Source organism: Triturus cristatus, chromosome 1_2 (assembly GCF_964204655.1).
Source record: "Triturus cristatus chromosome 1_2, aTriCri1.1, whole genome shotgun sequence".
NCBI lineage: Eukaryota > Metazoa > Chordata > Amphibia > Caudata > Salamandridae > Triturus > Triturus cristatus.
The window spans coordinates 635,727,372-635,748,097 of NC_140580.1; the positions used below are offsets into that span (position 1 = coordinate 635,727,372).

At 42.3% G+C, this 20,726-nt stretch overlaps 1 protein-coding gene across 1 annotated transcript in view; it reads left to right on the forward strand.

The window, feature by feature from the left end:
• The window catches only part of OPN4 (opsin 4), a 1,042,115-nt gene that overhangs the window by 980,897 nt on the left and 40,492 nt on the right, over positions 1-20,726 (forward strand). Inside the window, exons 9-10 of the mRNA XM_085615055.1 lie at positions 10,383-10,535; positions 12,234-12,302. Coding sequence (XP_085471181.1) covers positions 10,383-10,535; positions 12,234-12,302 — 222 coding nt within the window. The remainder of the gene's footprint in view (positions 1-10,382; positions 10,536-12,233; positions 12,303-20,726) is intronic.

The following is a 20,726-nucleotide window of genomic DNA, read 5'->3' on the forward strand; positions in this document are numbered from 1 at the left end:
GTTAGTGTCAAACAATTTAACGTTCCTTTGAACTCAACTATTGCATAATCAATGAATTGCACCACATAAAAAAAATGCAAAGCAAACTATTTTCAAAACCCCTTGTTGCTTAGTGGATGTAAACATTTGCGATACAGAACAACAGACGTAAAACATAAATGTTACCCTCCCTCACTATAAACAACCATTGGCAAGGCAAACAGATCTGGTGTTGGCATCCAGATTTTTGGCTTTGTCAGTGCTTATTTTGCTATGGTTTTTGCAAAACGTTATTGTTGAGGAAGGTGCTGGGCTTTGTAAATCACAAAAAAATGGCTAAGAGCAAAAATATTTTCTTAATCTCTAAAAGCACACCTTTGTATAGGAGCCCTTGGCACTGAGAGGAACTAAAGTTGGTGCAGATGTGCTCCTTGTGAAAGGGAAAAGGCAGTCACTCACAATGAAGTTAAACAATGGCTGAAGTGGGCTGACCCAAGCATGTTATAGTTGGTAGTAGAAACATATGAATTACACAATTACAAACTAATGGATGAAAGGGCAGGCCAAAAGCCCTTCTAAATTTAGTATACATTTAATTTTAGTAAAATCATAAGATCATTCCTAACGCCAGACCTAAAACTACCAAGCACAAAGCAACAGTTTTAATTTATCGGCATATTCCATCTAAAAAATTGTACTGCAGTGCCCATTCAAACTCTAAACAAACTTTTCCTTTCCACCAAAAACACTGGCCCTGGAAACTCAAAATGACTTTTTCCCCTCCCATCCTTCTAGATTATTCGTTAAGCATGCTTCCTTCAGGGGTACTCCACCCTGTGCACTCTGGTTTACCAGAGGAATCCTTTGCAGCTTCCCTCAGCAGAGAAAATGAAAGACACTACTTTCCAAGTGATCCCTCAAGGGCCCGATTTATAACTCGCAGGCGAGGTTACTCCACTGTCACACCAGTGACGGATATCCCATCCGCCGAAATAAAAATCCCACACCAAGTAACCCGTCCGCCAAGTTCTAAATCAGGCCTAAGAATCCAGACTCTCAAACCTTGACTGAGTACAAATTTGAGACCAAGTAAAATCTTCATTCACTCAAAAATTTGCACCATTGAAGTTTGAGAAAAGTCAGTTCTCCCAGGGTTAGTTCAGACTGGCAAGCCATGCCAGATGAGGGAAATGAGAGAACGATGAGAGGTAGATATTAATTGATTAAATACCAAACATTGATTTTAATAGGGTAACTTTATATTCTAATTTAGTACATTGTGCTCATGTGTAAATGAATGCATGAATTGGGTTTTATGAAACCTGATTATTATCTTTACATATTTAACTAAAAAAAACTTCATAGATGTACACAGACAAAAGACATTATCGTGGATTGTGGACATGGATTGTGGGATTTATCAAAGCAAATAACCTCCTTACCATGTAGGCTCATACTTCCTTGGCCTATAAGTAAATCTGGCAATGCCAGAAGGGCTGTTCTGGCTGGTCAGTGTATGGACCAGTTTTGGCCATTTGTGGGCCTGTTTTATGTTCCGGAGGCAGGTTTTGACTGTTGACTTATGTGATATTTCCACCATTATTGGCTGCAGCAAATACAAATTCATTCAGTCTCCTGTGACTTCCATAACACCTATCCAGTGTGTCTTTACAAGTTCAAAACTACCCCCATTTGCAGAATGTGTTTTTTTGGTATCCGGGCCCATTCCTGTCCCAGACCGACCCTGGTGCCAGAGTGTTTTATTTTAAAAGTTTGCTGGTGTATCCAAGAGTATACTTTAAAGGAGCAACTTTGTAATTAATGTCCAATCTGTACTGTCCAAAGTTAAGAAAATACCCCCATTTAATTGATTTATAGAAAACCTTAATCTGGTAAGATTTTAAAGAGGTCTACACTAGCGATCTACCATGATCAACTGCTTAAAGACGTGCACTCAAACATTTGAAACCAGCGAAGTAGCATGAGCGCCTCAGCTGGTTCAGCCCAGAGCTTGGCACCTCTTTCTATGCGTATGAGGTGTCTAAAGTTTAACTGAGAAATTAAAGTTTAACTGAAATAAAAATTACACTTTAATGTAATTATATTAAAATTAAAATTAAATGTAATTAAAATTAAAGTTTAACTTTAATTAAATGCCTTAGCTGGTTCAGCGCAGAGCTTAGCACCTCTTTCAATGCGTTTGAGGTGTCTAAAGTTTAACTGAGAAATTAAAGTGTAACTGAAATTAAAATTACATTTTAACTGAAATTAAATTCAATTAAAATTAAATTAAAATTTAAGTTTAACTGAGAAATTTTCAGAGTTAATTAATGAAATGTAGAGCGAACAAATTGGAAAAGATGAGCAGTGAATGCCTCTGTTTCTGCTTGTGTTGTCTGAAATTCTAACATTAACTTGGAGAACACTCGGAAGAGGTTGTATATTTTTTGTTAACTAATTTGTTTTGTAAATAATTTTATGACTTTATGTCTGACGGATGCCTTGGGGTAAAGCATATGCTCAATACAGTAAGCTGTGGTTAGGGTTTATTGGGAAATGTAATATCAGATGCCACAGACTTGAATTCTTGTGTAAGGAAATGCCTCTTTTTCTATGGTCAAACCCAAAGCTTAGGACTGATGCTGCTGTTTTTTCTCCTCTTGAGAGAGCACTGAGGTCTGCTAACTAGGCCTCAGGGCCCGTGCCCGGCCTTAAAACTGTGTGTGTTTGCTTGGCTCATACTTGTAAGTCCCTAGTATATGGTTCACAGGTACTCAGGGCCTGATAGTTGAAGGGTCACCGTAGGGATTGCAGCACTGGTTGTGCCGCCCTGGGTGTGACAAAGGTAGAACATGGCTCCACCTCAGACTTGAAGAGCAGTTTTAAACTGCTAACTCAACTTTGCCGTCTAAAGCAATGGCATAGACCAATCTTCCCTTTTTAATATACGTAAGTCACTCCTATGGCAGGCCTAATGAGCCTCAAGGCAGGATGCTGCATATTAGAATGTGAAACATACTTTGTAAATGTTCCAACTGTAACAACCTCCAGTAGGCGTTAACGAGTGCAGAATTACAAGCTGACACCTCAGTTTTGCTATGTTATGACAAGGGCTACTGAAGTTGACACTGTAGTTCAAACAACTCATTGCATTAAGCCCCACTTGATGCCCAAGGTGGAAATAATGTAATTTGTTGCAGTGTGCAACTGTTGCGAGGTAGCCACTTTTGAGGCCCTAAATCTCCTGTGCCCGTACATGATCGCACGCAGGGTTTGTCCTAAATATAGAAGGGTCTTCTGCCCTTCTGAGGAAACGTGCAATCGACTCCTGAGAAAGGACACAATAGAAGCGTGCATGGGATTGAGGTGTTACCTCTCCCTGGCTGGAGGCCACTGAGGTGTTAGCCCAAAAGGTGATCTTCAAAGGAGAAGCTGCCTTTGAAGAGCGGGTCTGCTCTATTTTTCAGGTAGACAGGCTGGCTCTTGGGAAGGAGATGGGAAACCAGTTGCCAAACCAGTTTTCAAGGGCTTGTATCCTTCTTGGTTGCCACACCTCTGAGTTGGGCTACAGAGCTCTACACACCAAGAGAGGGGTTCTACCATCTTGAGAGTGGGCAGAATGGACAATTCTGGGTTAGCCAGATGCCACACTTCACAGGAAGTGGTCATCAGGAGGGAGGGAACCTAGCAGCCCATTGGCTACTGACAGAGCCCACCCTGACAGCATTTTATGGCATTAAAAAGGGCACCCCTGTCACCAAGAACTTAGATCACGTTGGACTGGAGAAGAGGACCGAAGAAGGACTGCCACCTGCACCAAAGATCCAGCGAAGAGAAGCTGCACTGATTAGGACTGCACCTGCTGAACCTGGTGGCTAGCAAAGGAGAAGGGACCGTGCCTCATGCAGAATTCGTCCTCGAGCCCAGCCAAAGCAAGAGACTCCAAGGGTCAGTTGGCTGACCTCCTGTTTGCACAGGGCCACAACAGCTGACAAAGCCTGCTGGGGCACGTTGGTAGCCAAGATCTTCACATTTCCACTCCTCGCCACTGTGCGACACCAGAGACCAGGACCCAATGCTCAAAGTTGCACCTGAGCCTACTGGACCCGGGGGAGTCGTCAGAGTGCAGCTTATTTACCCAGAAGGCAACTTGCCATCAAAGGAAGGATTCCGCTGTTACTGCAAAACCGGGCAACTGCTAGCCCAGTGATGACTGGGCTACTGCCAGGACCAAGAGGTCTTCGAGGTACCTCATCCCCTGTGCTCTGGATCACCTCACCAAGCTCGTGGACCGAGGAGTAGCCACAGGAAGACCCCCATCGACCACATCACATCCACAGCATTCTTGAGCATATTCAGCATCCTGTATCCCGTGCATCAGGACCACTTCCATAGGAGTCTATGGCAAGGAGGAAAAAGTGCCTGGAACTGACTGAAGACTGATGCTTCCACCAAGCTAACCATTTCTGAGGACCCTGCTGGTCTCCCTCGTTGACTCCTTGCCAGACTTGGTCACCTAAAGTAACTGCGTTTTTCCTGGAAAGGTTTCTGTCAAATTTGTTGAATTTGCCAATACTTGTTAGCTGTTAAATGAAAATTGCATCTTTTCTGTACCTTGTAATTGTTGTATCTCCAGAACCCACTGGTGGATCTTTCTTGCTTTGGTGTCTAAAAATACATACTAATACAGTCTGTTTTTATAAATTGGTGTTAGATTTCTTAAGTGTCTCATATATTATTTCTTCAATTGTTTTGGTGCAGTTTACATGCTTTACACATGTTCCTTTGTCTAAGCCTGACTGCTCATAGCCACAGCTAGCCAGGATTGAGCTTAAGGTTTACTAAATGAAACCTACTGGTCCTAAAGGAGTTGGTAAGTGTAGTACTCAGTGAGGTTGCACAACCACTCTATATAATACAACCCATTTCCGCACATGTTGATTATGAATATTTATTACAATAGCAGTAGGCGTGACATGTTTATTGTGTAAATCATATGTTAAAGGCATTAGGGCTTCAAGAGTAGTTTGTCACCACACTGTAATAATTCATATGTAGTGTTACATGAATTCTCATCGATTACTAGGCAAGGGGACTGATGTTGTTTACCACTCTGACAATACCCAGAAGAGGGTAGAAGAGAATCCTTGTTAGGCCCTCTTTTGTGGGTGGTGGGGGAGGGATATATTGTTTTGCCAACTCAAATCTGGTACATATAACACTGTGACTATATCCTTGATGGTTACCTTGTAGCAAAGCTTATGTGTAATATAGTAGGCCTGGATAGATTTGGTATTGAATGGAGTCAGTGATATAGGGTATAGGTCGGATTCGTTCGCTAGGCAAAGTTATGTCAGATGCCATAGGTCTAATCTGTTTAATATGGAGCATTGTGTCATTAGCAGTAGGCCTGACTTATTTATTGTCAAAATCATGTGCTATGCCAATAAGTCTTTATTGGTTAATTGGTATTACACTGTGTTAATACCTGTAGACAGGCTTTTTGTTACATTCAATCTTGCAGATTACTGTAATAAGCAGAGGTTTGGTGTGACTTCCATTAACAAACCCTGGGGGTAGAATGTTTTCACTGTGATAATCACTGATAAACCCTGTAGGAGGGCCTGACAGGTGTAGTTGCCTGCAAGGTCCTTGTAATAAAAAATCTTTCAAAAGCTCTACCTACATTTGCATACATAAATGTGTTTGGGTGGCTCATTTCTGCATGTTGGAGTGTCATTCACATTTTGCTTCTGCCCTGTGACAGAATACTACATGGGGCAATGGGCACATTTTTCCCATTGGATGTATTGCCTTCTGGGTAACAACATTTTGACTGATCACATGCGCACATTCGCCTGAAAATTAGTGCAGTTCTGATTATGAGGTGGTACCAGTTCTTGCTTTTTTCCTTTTTTCCTTTATACATCCTCATTCATTTCTTCCTTCTCCTTTTTAGTAGGTCACTCAACCTTTATTCTTGTAATTTTGCTTTCTTGTGTTTTTTTATTGCCTTTTGTCAGAACCCCTTTCAGAGGGCCAAGGGCACGCAGGGGCCATTGGGTCCAACCTTGGTGGTTGAGGCCTTTTACTCCTGATGTCCTGAGGCCTGACTTACAATGGACTTACAATGGATCCCGCTCAACTGAACTAAGTACCTTTTATGCAGTTCACTATCAGTGGTAGCTGGGGTTGAGCAGTCAAGGCTCCCTTGGGAGGATTTAGATACAGATCAGTGGACTGGAGCTCCAGAGAGGATGCAACATTCTCAGCTGCGTCTGTGACCGTTGGGGAAACAGTCAGGTGAATTAGGTAGATTCACTCAGCGATTCCTATCGGCAGAGCTCCCCAAGAGACCTTGCTTCCTCCAACGCTCTCCTCTTCCTCAAAGGGTACACTGGTCTTGGCAAGCAGGCAGGCGATGTTGCACCAGGGCAGGTGATCTTGGTTTCCCTTGTGATGTCCTTTCACCTATCCGGGAGACGTGCAGGCCTAGTTCCCCAGTCCTGGTCACAGGCAGAAGTCTTGCAGAGCTTCCCCTCCTCACACTGCCTGTCTGGCTGTTTGGCAGATGACACATTTTTGGAGACTCAACCTCCCCTTCTTATAGTCCTTTTCCAGGACACCAAATGTGATTTAGGGTCTGGGTCTGAAGCTTTATGTTGGGCTTCTGCTTCCTTTGAAGTGGGCATTTCTCCTTTTCATCTTTTTTCATGGAAAAGGTCTGCAACAGCAATCACGACTCCAAAACTAATTGTCCACAATCCATTTCATGGGAGTGACCAGAGTTCACACCTGGAGGTCAGCCACAGTGATATGTTAACCAAAAGGTTAACCCCAGACCCCCGGCCCAAGTCTTTATACTTCTCTTTGAAGCTTTTAAGCTGCTTCTCCCTCTTAAGATGTGTCCATGCCCCTTACTTGTGATCTATCACTGAATCAAAGAGCATTCCTTTGAAATGTAAAGGGGGTCTCATCCTTTTCCCTCCAGTGTGCCCCCACGCAGCTCACATGAATACAGCAATCCACAAACCTGCCTGGGGGCATTCCTACCCTCTTCAAGTCTTCATCAGGCACGCCTGTGCTTCCCAAATGGAACCCAGAGTCCTCCATACTATGTACCACTGCTGGCACATTTACTTAGTGTATACTCTCAGCAGACTTACTGTCCAGCACTAATAATTCTATGCATTCTACATTTACCTGTACATATCGATTCAGTTTACATACTCAGACTATGTGCACTCTTCAGTACTGAAGCCCGTGTGCTTATTTTAAAACAAATGCCCTGCCAGCACACACACTCCTTATGTGTGTGCTGCACAACTCTTCATCCTTCATGTATTGTACTTCACGGTAGCACATACACACAGCACATGCGGTTCCTGCGCATGCACTGCACAGCACTACATCTTTCATGTAATGTATTCCTCTAAGGCATACATACACCCAGTACATGTACTAATCACACATGTACTGCACAGTACTGCACCATCCTTGTACTGTACCCTTCCCAGACACACATAAAACCAATGCAGAGTCACCATTCCTGTGTTATGCAAGACTCCTCATCTGCCTGATGTAGGCCAAGGGTGTGTTAAGGACACAGCAGAGGAACATTTAAAACGGTGGATGAGCTTATAAGCCTCACTCCAGTGACACAGGCTAAAAAGTTCTGTTCACTGCTACTGATCACTACACGGTATGCTGCCACCACAACGCTCTTGCTGCTTAACTCCTGGTGAAAGTGGTAGCCTTCTGCCACTATGAGGGTAGCGCTTTGAGTGTGCCTACTTGTCCAACCAGATCGCAATCCATGAGACTGGCCTATGTCATGGAGCTCATGCATGATCCGTGTTTGTCTATGACAAAAATACAAGCATCAGGGGTCGAAACAAGAGTACAGTTGGGCACTTAGGGCAGGGGTACACGTCTTTATCACACAGAGGACTTTTCTGTCCAAATACCTGTTTTATTGTGGATGTGTAAGTGAAAGAATGAAGAATTAGTCAGTGGGTGGATGAATGGATGTATGAGTGCATATTTTGGCAGGTTAAACCGGTCGAAATTTAACATGGGAAAAGCGTATGGAATTTACCATATTATTTGGATTTTGGTGCATTAAACACCATAATCCTCCTGTTATTCCACAGAAACTCGTAATAGGAGCTATTTTTCACACCCTATAAATACCATGCCCCATGGTATGGTTATTTACCAGTTTCGATAAATAGAAACCTGTACTTGTAATCAGGCCCTATGACTGACTCTTGTGTGGATGCAGAAGATCTATGTGTGTTTTTTACTGAAAAGTTATTTTACGAAACAACCTGATTTAGAATTCAATAAACCTTATTCTATTTTGGGAATTATTGTTTTACAAATACTTTAGTTTTGGCTTATAGCTTCATGCCACTCAAAGAGTCTCAATGTTTTTTGAGTAGGAAAGGTGCCATTCAGATATCCCATTGTAAGCATGTATGTTACTTCATGGAGAATAGCAACAGTGAGAGATCATCTCCTGCAAGTGTTGCATTGTAATATGGATCTTTATAGGTCACCAGAGTTGTAGAGTATATTTTTAGGGATATAAATTCTAAATGTGTATTTACCTTGAATCCGTGCTTAATGGTCGTGATTCTTTCACTATCTCTTACTGTTGTTCACCTAGTAACAGTTGTTTTGAAAGCCCCTATTAAATGCAGACTCACAAAGGGCTGCTATGTCTAGCGATTTTATGTTTAGAAATTATTTTTCAAGCAGAACATTTGTAGATTATTTGGTATTGTGTTTGTCATAACAGATGGGTAGTTGAATGATTTCCGTATCTTAAAAACTACTTTTTTTGAATGGCAAGGAAAATTAAGGAAATGTTGAAGAAAGCACTGTACGGGAGAGACAAATGAATATCTTTATTGTGGCTAGAACATGTGTCAGAGAAGACAGCATGAGCTTTGCTCTGTCCTTCTGTACCCCACTAGTCACATTGACTGGCATGCACGCTGGTTGACTGTGCACTGGCCACAAAGTGTGGTGGCGCATCACCCATAGCAATAAAATAATGGTATACTCACTAATGCATTCAATGCAATATTTTCTTTTTATTTAGTGGTTGCCTTTGCACACCTGGGCCCTGGTAAGCTTTTAAGTGCCTATTTTCGGATTCTTAAGTAATCCCTATGCGGCAGATAACGGGAGTTATCATAGGATTGGTTTACAAGATACACAGGGGCAGCCTTACAAGATACTAATGCAGCTCGATGCTGCAAATCATTATGCTGCGCCGTGCTTTCGAGGCACAGGGATGCAACATATTTACAACAATATATCGCATTTATGTGCTTCCCCCTGCGTTGGCGCACAAACTGCTGCCATGCGCTGGCGCAGGCACCCTTGCACCATGGTGCAAGGATGCCTGCGTCATGGGGAGATTGTTTTTGTGCAGGAAGGATTAACTTCCTACACAAAAATAATAATTTGAGGTGATTTCCTCTTCCAATGTGTGCTGTAGAATGCAGCACACATTGAAAGAGGAAAAAAACGAAGAAAATGAATACATTTCTCCTCGTTGCACCTCACTATGCTGCGTAGCATTGTGGCGCATATCCAGATTTACGATTCCTCGTAAATCTGGAAATGCATCAGTGGACATGGGTGTTGCGTGGGAACACCCACAGCAACACCCATGTCACACCCCTAACACCCAAAGTGTTGCGTGAAAAGGGGGGATATTTACAAGCACAGGTAAAGTTACACAGGGTGGCTTTACCTGTGCTTGTAAATATCACTCAGCAGGTTGCGCCGCCGGTGCGTCACGCAACATGACGCAACCGCAGCGAAGGGGGCTTGTAAATCTGCCCCACAGTAACTCCAAGTGTTGGGAAAATTTCACCTGAAACTTTGTATGCCGAATGCCTGGGTAAAATATTATGCAAAAATATCTGGGAAGAAGTGTGGAACACCTGATTCCTGGATCTTTAGATGTAATATCCCAAAATCCCATAATTTGTGGTATTTTTGCCACCCCGAAAATACTGATGCCCTGTTATTGGTCATTCCTAAGGGGATGGGGTGCTCATACAAGCAAATAATCACTGACATGTAATGAGGCCCCACTTGTTTATCTGTGTTTCACTTTCAAATGGGAGGAGATGGGTGGAGCTGCGGTACCTTGTATTAGTGATGGTACTAATCAATGTTATTTGCCTTGTATGTTCTGATGCGACTGTCATTTTGCATAAACTGTGTCACTATATCCTCCTTTGATACGTTTGTCATGTTGCATAGTGTCTCTTGGTGATCTTTGTCCTAGTTAAACTAAGTTCATGCCATAAAGATATAACATAAGCCTGAATGATAGACCAAGCGCCTTCAATGAACCGCTGTCAATGTATCCATTACAGGGCTGGACTGAAACAGAAGCCGATATCAATAGTGTGGCCTCCAGACCCGCCAGTAGACAGGTTTCCCATGAATTGAGTATGGAAACCAGTGAGACAATTGCCTACATTAACACATCTAAACTGAAAAATCATGATTCTGGGATTTTTGAGAAGGTAAATCATGTACTTTGCATGACTAAAGTCCATCTGAGAATGCTCTGCTTGTATAATTGTCAATTGAACCAAGAGTTCCTGGGTTCCCATAAAGGAAGGAAATTCTGGACTGAGAATTTTCTCCCAAAGGGCTAGACGTGAAAGGAGGACTTAAGGACCTAGTCTGTACCCATATCTCGTTTCAGTTCTGTCCAGATATCTTTGTTGCATTTGTGTGTCCCCCAACATATTGTTTTCTAGTGATGCTAATGGGATATATGCCTCATCTGCAGTAGAGCTCAGATGTCTACATTTTTGAGGCACTTATTCTCCAGGGCAGGTTCCTGCATATAATGTGATTTCTGAGAAGCTGTGAATTTCAGTAGTACTTTCATACTTCCGGGCTACTTTCTCTTTACTTGCTCAATTTTTATGTGTGCAAATGTCCTTGCACCTCCACAGACATTTTTTGCCTTCGCCTCAAAATGTTGGATACAGTGTGGTCCATTTCTTGGTATCCACCAACCATTTCTAATGATTACCTCTAAAGCTGCCCAACACTCTTTAGTAAGAAGCAACTTTAGGTACTTGCTCTCATGTGTGAGTAACATGGAGATGATGGTCTCCAGTTTTACTTCAATAAGATTACTACCCATGGCTGTAAACCATCAGCTTCATATCTATGGAAAAAAGAACAAAGTGATTGAAGGGGTGATCTGAATCCTGATTCCAGACAGGGACAGCAAAATGATTTCAGATTCCAGCAGGAATTTAGTTACAGAAACATAGCTCCTCACTGAGATTGCTGTATAAAGAATGCTTCCACAGTTTTGTGGGATTACATCTAAGTATTTTCAGTCCCTCTCCCTTCATTTTCGTTAAACTGTGGTATAAGCAAAGCCACACATAAAGCATTCACAAGAGAATGAAGCTTACATTGTGCCTATTTTCTGGCTTTCACCAACACCATTCCTTTGTGAAGAAAAGACTTCAAAAAATAGAAAATGAGTAATTGAATAGCAACATGAGTGCCGTCTGAAATGTTTCTCATGAGCACCCTTCTGGTTATCAATTACTAATCCACCACTTGCATAAATCTGCTCACCTACCAGAGCAAATGGCATCGCACCACACTGTTTGTCCCAAACCGATGTGTCACCTCCTTTTTGGCCAAAAGCAGAGTCTGTGTGTCAAGGCCCACAGCCTACTTTGCAACACATGGAAAAATAAACAAATACAGAACTATAAAAATCATCCATAAGTTCAAGAAGCATAGTCAATGCATTGCAAATGCTAAAGGTCCTTGTTATTCCAATGGGGCCAGTAACAGGATTTATCAGCCCTATCACAGAGAGCCACTGGAAATCCATGGATCCTGTTAATTTCACAAGGAGATTTTGTCTGCTGGAATCTCAAAGTAAAACTGTGTAGGAAATGAGTAATTACTAGGGCGATCAGTGTGGTATTCGTTATTCCCCTGGTAATTCCTCCTCTACCTTCACTCCTTACTTCAGCCTACTCCTCGTCAGCACAGTCAAAACAAAGGACAAACACGGTCGCCACCAATCCTTAGTCTTTCTTCTTGTTACCCTGTGTTGTAGGCAAAGCCTCTTTTGTTCTTCTGTCCTGTGTGTTGTCAATGAGTGTTTATGCTGCTCACATTTCACAGATGAACTTTAACAGTTGTGTACTTTGCTTATTTTATCTCCTCTTTCGTAGAACTCCATGGACGTAGAGGATTTTTCTCTCGTACAAGTGAGCTGTGGAGATCGGGTATCTCCCCTTACTGTAAGTATCACACAGTTGAAATGTTACATTAAACATACAGGCCAAGGGACTCATTAAGGGTTTGCTGTAGGAGGAGCCCCTTTATAAATCTGAGAGATTCCAAGTAGATTCTGAGGTATATGATGATTGACTCTACATGGTTGGGTCGGAAATATATGAATTAATGGAAAAACGAAAACTGAGAAACCACATTGGAGGAAACAAATAATGGAAACACTTTTTTACGGAAAGACAATATTAGGGAAATACAAATACATAGAAAATTAAAGGAAAATGTTAAAGAAAAGAAAACTTTAGGTAAGCATCCAAAACCACACACTTGGGTGAGGATTTGGAGTAGTAAGAGTTTTTTGGGTTCAGGGATAGGTGAGAGTACGGGTGTGATGGGTTTTAGGGTTCATGAATAGATTGTTTTCAGGGTGGTGAGTTTTTTTAGGGTTCAGGGATGAGTGGAGTTTGGGGTGGTGCAGGATTTTAAGGGATGGGTGCGGCTCAGGAGTAGAAAGGGGTTTTAAGGATTCAGGAATGGGTGGATTTAGGGGTAGTGATGGCGTTTTTGTTTGAGAAGTGATAGAGTTTAGGAGTAGAAAGGGCTTTAATGGTTCAGGGATCGGTAGAGTTGAGGGGTCATTGATGGGTGTATTTTATGCAAGGGGAGATATTTTTAGGGGGCACAGATAGATCATGTTTAGCGGTGGTGAGTGTTCCGTTAATTAAAAGCATCCAAAGTAATGGTTTGACAACATAAAAGATATACATCTGAAAAATGTCCCATGAAGTAAGGCACTGAAATACATACACCTTTGACAAATGTTTCTGAAAGTAGGGCTTGCAACCATTTCATGTACACCTTAAAAAACGTATGCAGAAGTCATTTAAAAAAAAAGATTTTCTATGAATTGGTTTCTATGAATTGGTAAATGACATTCATCCTGAAAATGACCATTAAACCGTTTAGATAAAATGGTTTCTCAGTGACAATATTCCATTAAATCGTTTTCTATGAAATCACATACAACTTGTTGGGGAAGATTGAGCACATAAAAGTATATCAAGCTAAAAACAGTATGCCGTAGACAGTACAGACAGAGATATATTAGAGGCTTGTACAGCAGTGCTACTGCTCAATTACAAGTAGCATACAAGATCAGACAGACATCTCACAACAGTCTTACAAGCTTGGGGAATGTTGTATTGATAGAATCGTAAAATATTAAACAATATAGATGAGATTACAAGTGATGCTGAACTCTGCATCTCTAAACCCTCACCTACAACCAGATATTTCAGTTGTAAAAAGCAGCTGACATTTCCAGGTGAGAAACTCACCCAAAATGGTGAATAGCAACCAGAAACAGATGCAGTAAGGCTGATTTCTCTATTTAGTCTCAGTTTTTCAGTGCCCAACTTGTGATTGTAACTCCATGTGAGAACTGTCCACCGCAGTAAACTGGATATAATGAGGCCCTTAATGTCTAAAAAGCATCTACAGGTAACTCTGTGACAATATTCAAACAAGCAGACTCCTTTTTCAGAGGAAGAGGTGGCCAAAGCCATGACTGAGATCAAGGCAGGATCTCCACTTGATCCTTGCCCGCATTTTATTTTTACCAAACTAGTGTCGGTTTTATGTCCTCGCCTCACCAAAATCCTCAACAAATCTCTGGAGCAAGCCTCATTCCCAGACATATGGAAGAAAACAGTGGTTTTTCTCCTTCTAAAGAAAGCAGGACTTGGAATATATGATCCAGCTAACTATCACCCAATTTCTCAATTACCTTATTTAGCCAAAGTTTTGGAGCGTTTAGTTAATAAACAACTCACCACATTCATCGAATCCAACAATTTATTTGATCCCTCACAAACTGGCTTTAGGGCCAATAACAGCACAAGGCCACTTTACTAACTGTGTCTTATTAGATTACTAGTTGCTCAAGGTAGAGCCGTAGCATTGTTTCTATTAGATCTTACTGTGGCTTTTGATACCGTATCACACACACAACTACTTCAAATCCTACACAAAAAAGGGATCTGTTCTAAAGCCCTGTTATGGTTCGCCTCATTTTTGAAAGATCGAACCCAAACAATTCAAATGGGATCCTGCACCTCCACCTCAAAGAGCATTAACTATGGAGTCCCGCAAGGAGCTACCTTAGGTCCCACCCTTTTCAAAGCATATGTATAATCTCTGGCAGATATTAGTAGGAAATGGGGTTTTGACATCTGCTTATACGCCGATGATACTCAATTGGTGATCCCCCTGATAAACAGACTGACCAACACCGAGACTAGGAACAACTTAATAAATTGTCTCACTGAACTCACATGCTGAATGTCTCAGCACTGTTTAAAGCTAAACGCCGGGAAGTCTGTAATTCTGCTCTTCAGGGGTGCCCAGGCGAATAGGGACAATAGCTGGTGGCCCCAGGCACTAGGCACCGCCCCAGAATCTAAACGAGTGGCAAAAAAACTGTGCATTATCTTTGATGACACCCTATCTATGCAGGATCAAGTACGCATTTTGTGCGGAAAAGCCTTTTCTACTCTGAAATTGTTCAGACGACTCTTTCTCTAGATCCCATTAAATAGCAGACAAACGTCACCACAGGCTCTGCTCCTGAGCAGACTGGACTACGGCAATGCCCTTTATGGTGGGATGGACGACTATCTTTTCTCTAGACTCCAGGTGGTCCTGAACGCCTCCGCAAAATTAATATGTAACAAAAGAAAATACAGTTCAGCATCTCACTCATTGGCTACCAGTCCGCCAGAGAGCCAGTTTCAAACTCCTTTGTTTTGCGCATAAAACCCTGCATAAAAAAGGACCACACATCTTGCAAGATAAGCTACAATTCCATGTCCCTTCGCGCAACTTGAGATCGTGTCATCAAGCTCTCGCCTCAGTCAAGCGCACATCCAAGGTCAGGATGGGCGACCGGTCCTTTTCCAAATTAGCGATCTTCGCCTGTTCAGGAAAAAACTGAAAAACACCCTGTTCCCTAGATATTGATCCTATCAATGACCAACCTGCACTGCACTAAAATCCGACATAGCGCCGTGATGTCTCTTGGGATAAATGATGCGCTTTATAAATACCAATAAATATAAAAATAAATACAAAGAGGCACACGAAAAAGGAATATATAACTTGGTAGATTACAGTATCATCAAAGAAATCATAGTCCCAAGAATAAGCTGACCACATGTTGTGACCTAATGTTTACATACAATGTCAAAGGAAAAAATACTAGAAGAATCATTTATCCGATTCGATCTCCAGAATGTTTTCCAAAGTTAAACTCATGTCCCACCAGTCAACTTGTCGTTCGTCTAGAGGGTTTCTGCCCTGCAACTTGATTGAGGTGAAGGTCAACATATGGGGCCCTATTACTAGTACGGCAATCCCTCTAGGTGGCAGTCCAGCCGCCACCACCCTGGCAAATCTGCCTGCCGTATTATGGGTGTGGCAGTGGGACCGCCACAAGACCACTGCCTCTGCCAGGACCAAGGATCCTGCTGTGGCAGCAGTCTTCAAATGGCTGGAATATGCTCACGAAGCCGATGCCAGCACGCTGAACATATTATGACCTGCATGTCCGCCGCCCTTTTCATGGTGGGGACCCAGCCATGAGAAGGGTGATGTGCATGTTGGTAATGGGGCCCCAAAACGAGCCCCTGCCGAATTTGCACCTGAGGGTGCGTGCGGGGGGCACATGTTGTGCCTCCTGGAATGACACCCTTGTTCCTGCATGGTGTGGCATGCACTACATGGTGCATGCCACACCGTGCAGGAATGTTCTGCAGGCACTCTCACAGCAGCAGGATGCTGTTAAGGCTCTCCCATGAACCTAACACAGCCACCGCTGTGTGACCGACAGCCACACCGCCTGCCCACCCACCCTATATTAAACTCATAATCTGGCAGGCAGGCTCACCACGGCCTTGGCGGTCATCCTCGGACCACCGCAGTGGCGTTCCCATTGGAAGACCACCAAAGTCGTAATAAAGCTCATTACATGAATGTAAGCCTCGCTATGATGTCCTTACATGTCATGCTTTCTAGGAGGTAGCATTCATAGGAAGACCAACGTAGTGAAAATATATTAGAAGAGGTAAGTAATCTCAAGGTAGTGATATCCCCTGGACAACCTCAGTGACTAGGCATCAGGTGGAACTGTTATACTCATTTACGAGTGTCTCATAGTGCCTCAGAATAAAGGTGTTAAGTCATGCACCCCTAAATTACTGATAGATAGGGTTCAGAATTTAACAAGTGAAATAAAAAGCTCATTTTAGGAGTTTTCTCTACACCAAAATCTGCCTTTCCCAGTATTTGCTAGGTCTTTTCACCTACTAAATAAGGGCAGGTTTACCTTGCCGATATTTCCTACGGAAAACTACAAGAGTTCAAAACATTCCTACCCTTTGAAATTGTGACACCTGCGCACTGGTCCCACAATTCAGCACAGTACTCAAAATCGACGCCTTGGTGTTAAATTACTTATTGAACACATCGCCTAGTTTATTTGTATGTTATTTAGTAATAAAACAGGCTTTTGTGTTCTGCACATAACAAGAAGCAAATGGTTGGGGTTCATTGTAGAAATAGCATCTGGAACTAATCTGTTGAATATGTCTTTGCCAATTTGACATGTCATATCTATTTTACTTGAATTGTTGTCTGTAGTAGGCACTGAAAACACAAGTTGGGCTTATTTACAACCCCCATCACCACCACAACGTCACCTATAGAGACGTTGTGGTGGCGATAGGGGCTATGCCATATGCACAAGGCAGCGTTAAGCCACCTAACGTGAAAGGGGTGGGCAGTGGGTGTTGCGCAACACCCATTGTTTTTGGAGGTGCCCCCTATATACAAGGGTGACGTACATAGAAGGCAACACCAAAATTAAGACCTGGTATAAACTGGTCTAAAGATGGTAAAACAAGGAGACATGCATTATGTCTCTCTCGTTTTGGATTTTTCCATGTGCGCTGCCTTGTGCAGCACACATGGAAAAAGCAAAATGCCTTTGTTTGTTTATGTACTGGAAGGTGTCACTTCCTGTACATAAACTACCTTTTTTTTTAAATGCCATTTTGTCACTTTCATGTATGCTGCATGAAGCAGCATGCATGAAATTGACAGAATGTGCTTTCTAGGATTGTTTATGTGCAGGAAGGGACACCTTCCTACACATATACAATCCTCCTCAGCACGCAGAAACCCTTGCACTCTGGTGCAAGGTTGCCTGCGTTGGCGCTATGTTGCTAAACGTAGTGCTATCACAGGGGGAAACGCAAGGCTGCAGCACATTCTTGTAAATAGGGTGCAGCCTTGCGTTTCAGAAGTGGAGGAGAGAGGCGCTAAGCCAGGAATGCTAACACATCTCTCCTCCACTTCCTTGTACACATCCCCCAAGAGAGTCGAGTGTTTTCGCGGTAAATTATCATAATATCACACCCTAACCATAATTAAAGATTTTAAATAACTTTGGGGCCAGTTTCAAACACAAAACGTACACTTTAGAATAAGTGAATCGGGCCATTGGTGTGCAATGCACATCGTGAAATTAATATTATTCATGTTGACGTGGGAAGCTAATAAAAATGCAGAATTTAAAAAAGTGTTCAAAAAGGAAATTTGAAACTGTCACATTTTCTCATATTATCTTAGACAGCAAGGTAGGCTACCAATTATTCTCCCAACCACCCTTGAGGAACTCACTCACCATAGGGTCTTCGTGTCTGAGAGTGACTATGAATCTTTCATGCACATCTAGCAAAGGATTAATTGCCGAAGAGCTGTTTCTGGTAGTACTGTTCAACAAAGTCACTGAACGTTCCACTGAAACATTATATTGAACCTAGGGTTCGTGGCTATTTTGATCATTCTTAAAAATTATATATTTCAAAGGAAAAGTCCGAGCCACTTAACGAATGTTGAAAATTTGGAGCTACGTAACTTACAACGTATTATTTTATTTACTCAGATTTCGGTACCATGTCAATAAACCCAGTTTGAGATGTACATACAGGGCCGGCCCAGGGCATCAACCTCCAGAGGGGTGCAGGGGCTGCCTGCAGAAGACTTACTCCAACTGTAAATAATCAAAAATGGCGTTTGGGAAGGCATGGCAATTTTGTTTTCACCCAAGGCTCCATTTGACCACAGGCCGGAAACATGAATATTGTTCAGTCCTCGACCTCAACACAAATATGAAAAAAGAGAGAAAATTTAAATATTGATTATGCACCAGATTTTCCCTCATCTGTATCAGGGAGATTTGATGTTTGCCGCCTGATTTGTGCATGCCTGTAGAATGACTATTTTCCCATCCCAATTTTCATAATACAGAGCCATTTCCTGAGATTTCGAACTGAAAATGTCCCTTCCAGTACAATGTGCTCTTTTCTTCTCACATCGGACCTGCACTGTCTGACAACGTTGATGGTTTCTTTCTAGTGCAAGATAACTTGTCTGCCTCTACTTAGATGGTTGGATCCTCGTGGCCAACTACCAGTGCATGGCTTGCAAGTAACATTGATTCATGACGTGGGTCTGATTGTCAATTCAAAAAAATTAAGGGGCAGATTTACAAGAAAGTGACGCATCTGTACAGATGCGTCACTTTCCCTGCGCCACCCTTAGATTCCCTTGCACCACCATAGATGCGCCGTATTTACAATACGGCGCATTATGGCGCAGGGATTGACAGATGCTTCAGAAATTCTGACGCATCTGTTGGCGGAAAAGTCACGCATTTGCTGGAGTCGTGTCGCACTACACTACACTGCGTCACTACTTATGCCTGCTTGAAGCAGGCGTAAGGTTTTGACGCAGTGGCGTCCTAAAAGTGACGCAGTGAAATCTTGTAGATTTCACTGAATCACTTTTACGAGGCCTTTCTGCGTGGGAACGCCCATCCTGCATACATTATACCTGACGCAGGTATAATGTGACGCAGGGCTTTACAACATGACGCATCTCCCTAGATGCGTCACATTGTAAATAGGCTGCATTGTTTGCGCCACTGTGGCGTCAAAAAAGTGACGCAACTGCAGCGCAAAAATGACGCAAGAGGCTTGTAAATCTGCCCCTAAATCCCTAACGAACACTGTAAGATGTTCTGCTAGATTTGATCGCTGCACTGAAATCAAGGCTCTGACCTTGTTCACACAAAGACACCAGAGATCCCCCTCTGCACTCGATTGTCTCCACTACTGGAGAAGCGACAGAACCACTATCTAGATATGTCAATGTGCTCCTGAAACCTCTAGTCAGCAAGCTAACATCATATATTAAAAGTCACCGGCCACTTCATCTCTAAAGCAGAAGGCCTTCCGTTTAACCCTCAGAAGGAAATTCTTGTAGTCGTGGATATAGAGGCACTATATACAAATGTTCCTCAAAGAGGAAGCCTTCAGAGTGGTTGGCGAAATACTACAAAATGATGGAACCCTGTCTAACTCTAACTTAATCTTACAATGTTTGGAAAACATTGCTCCCGGAAAACATTTTTGAGTTTTCTGGGGAGTGGTACCAACATACTAAAGGATTCAGCCTGGGGCCGCCTGTGCTCTCAGCATAGCTAATCTATTCATGGGAAACTTCGAGAATATATTTATCTATAATGAGGTTGCCCCATTTTTTTAAAAACATTTCCAATTGGTCTTGTTACATTGATGACATCTTCTTCACATGGCAAGGCAATGAGGATGACCTAAAGGAATTTTGTTTATGGATCAACATCTGTGATACCAATTTATAATTTGTGGCCAAAACAAGCACTGACAATATTGAATTTCTTTATATATGGATTGAGCATGACAATCAACAACTGCAGTTATCACTGTTCACGAAACCTACTGCCAGGAACACACTTCTCCACCCACGCTGTCAAAAACAGGGGATTCCATTTAGCCAATTTCTCAGCTTGCGAAGAAACTGTATTAACATTAAACAATTTGTCTTCATGTTGAAACTCTAAAATCGAAACTTCTTGATAATGGCTATCCCAAGAACATAGTCTGAGAAACATTCAAAAGGCCTTGATATTATGGCAGAGACAGAATGTTCGAGCCCGAACAGAGACAGACGGAAGACAAATTGGTATGTGTCACTTGACAGTCCAATTTTGATCATAAGATTAGACAAACCATCAACTCTCAATGGCACCTGCTCAGTATTAACAATGAAGAAACCAAATTGATATGACCAACATATTCATTCAGATGTAACAAAAATCTACGCAATCCATTGGTGAAGGCCAAGAAGATGGGCAGAGAATCGTTTTCCCAAAGATCAATCTATGGGATACAACCTGCACAAGGCAATCATAAATGTGGCTCCTGCCATACCTGCAAGAGTGTAATTGTGTCTGATACCATTACTGTTGGCAAAGAAACTATCAAATTGAGAGG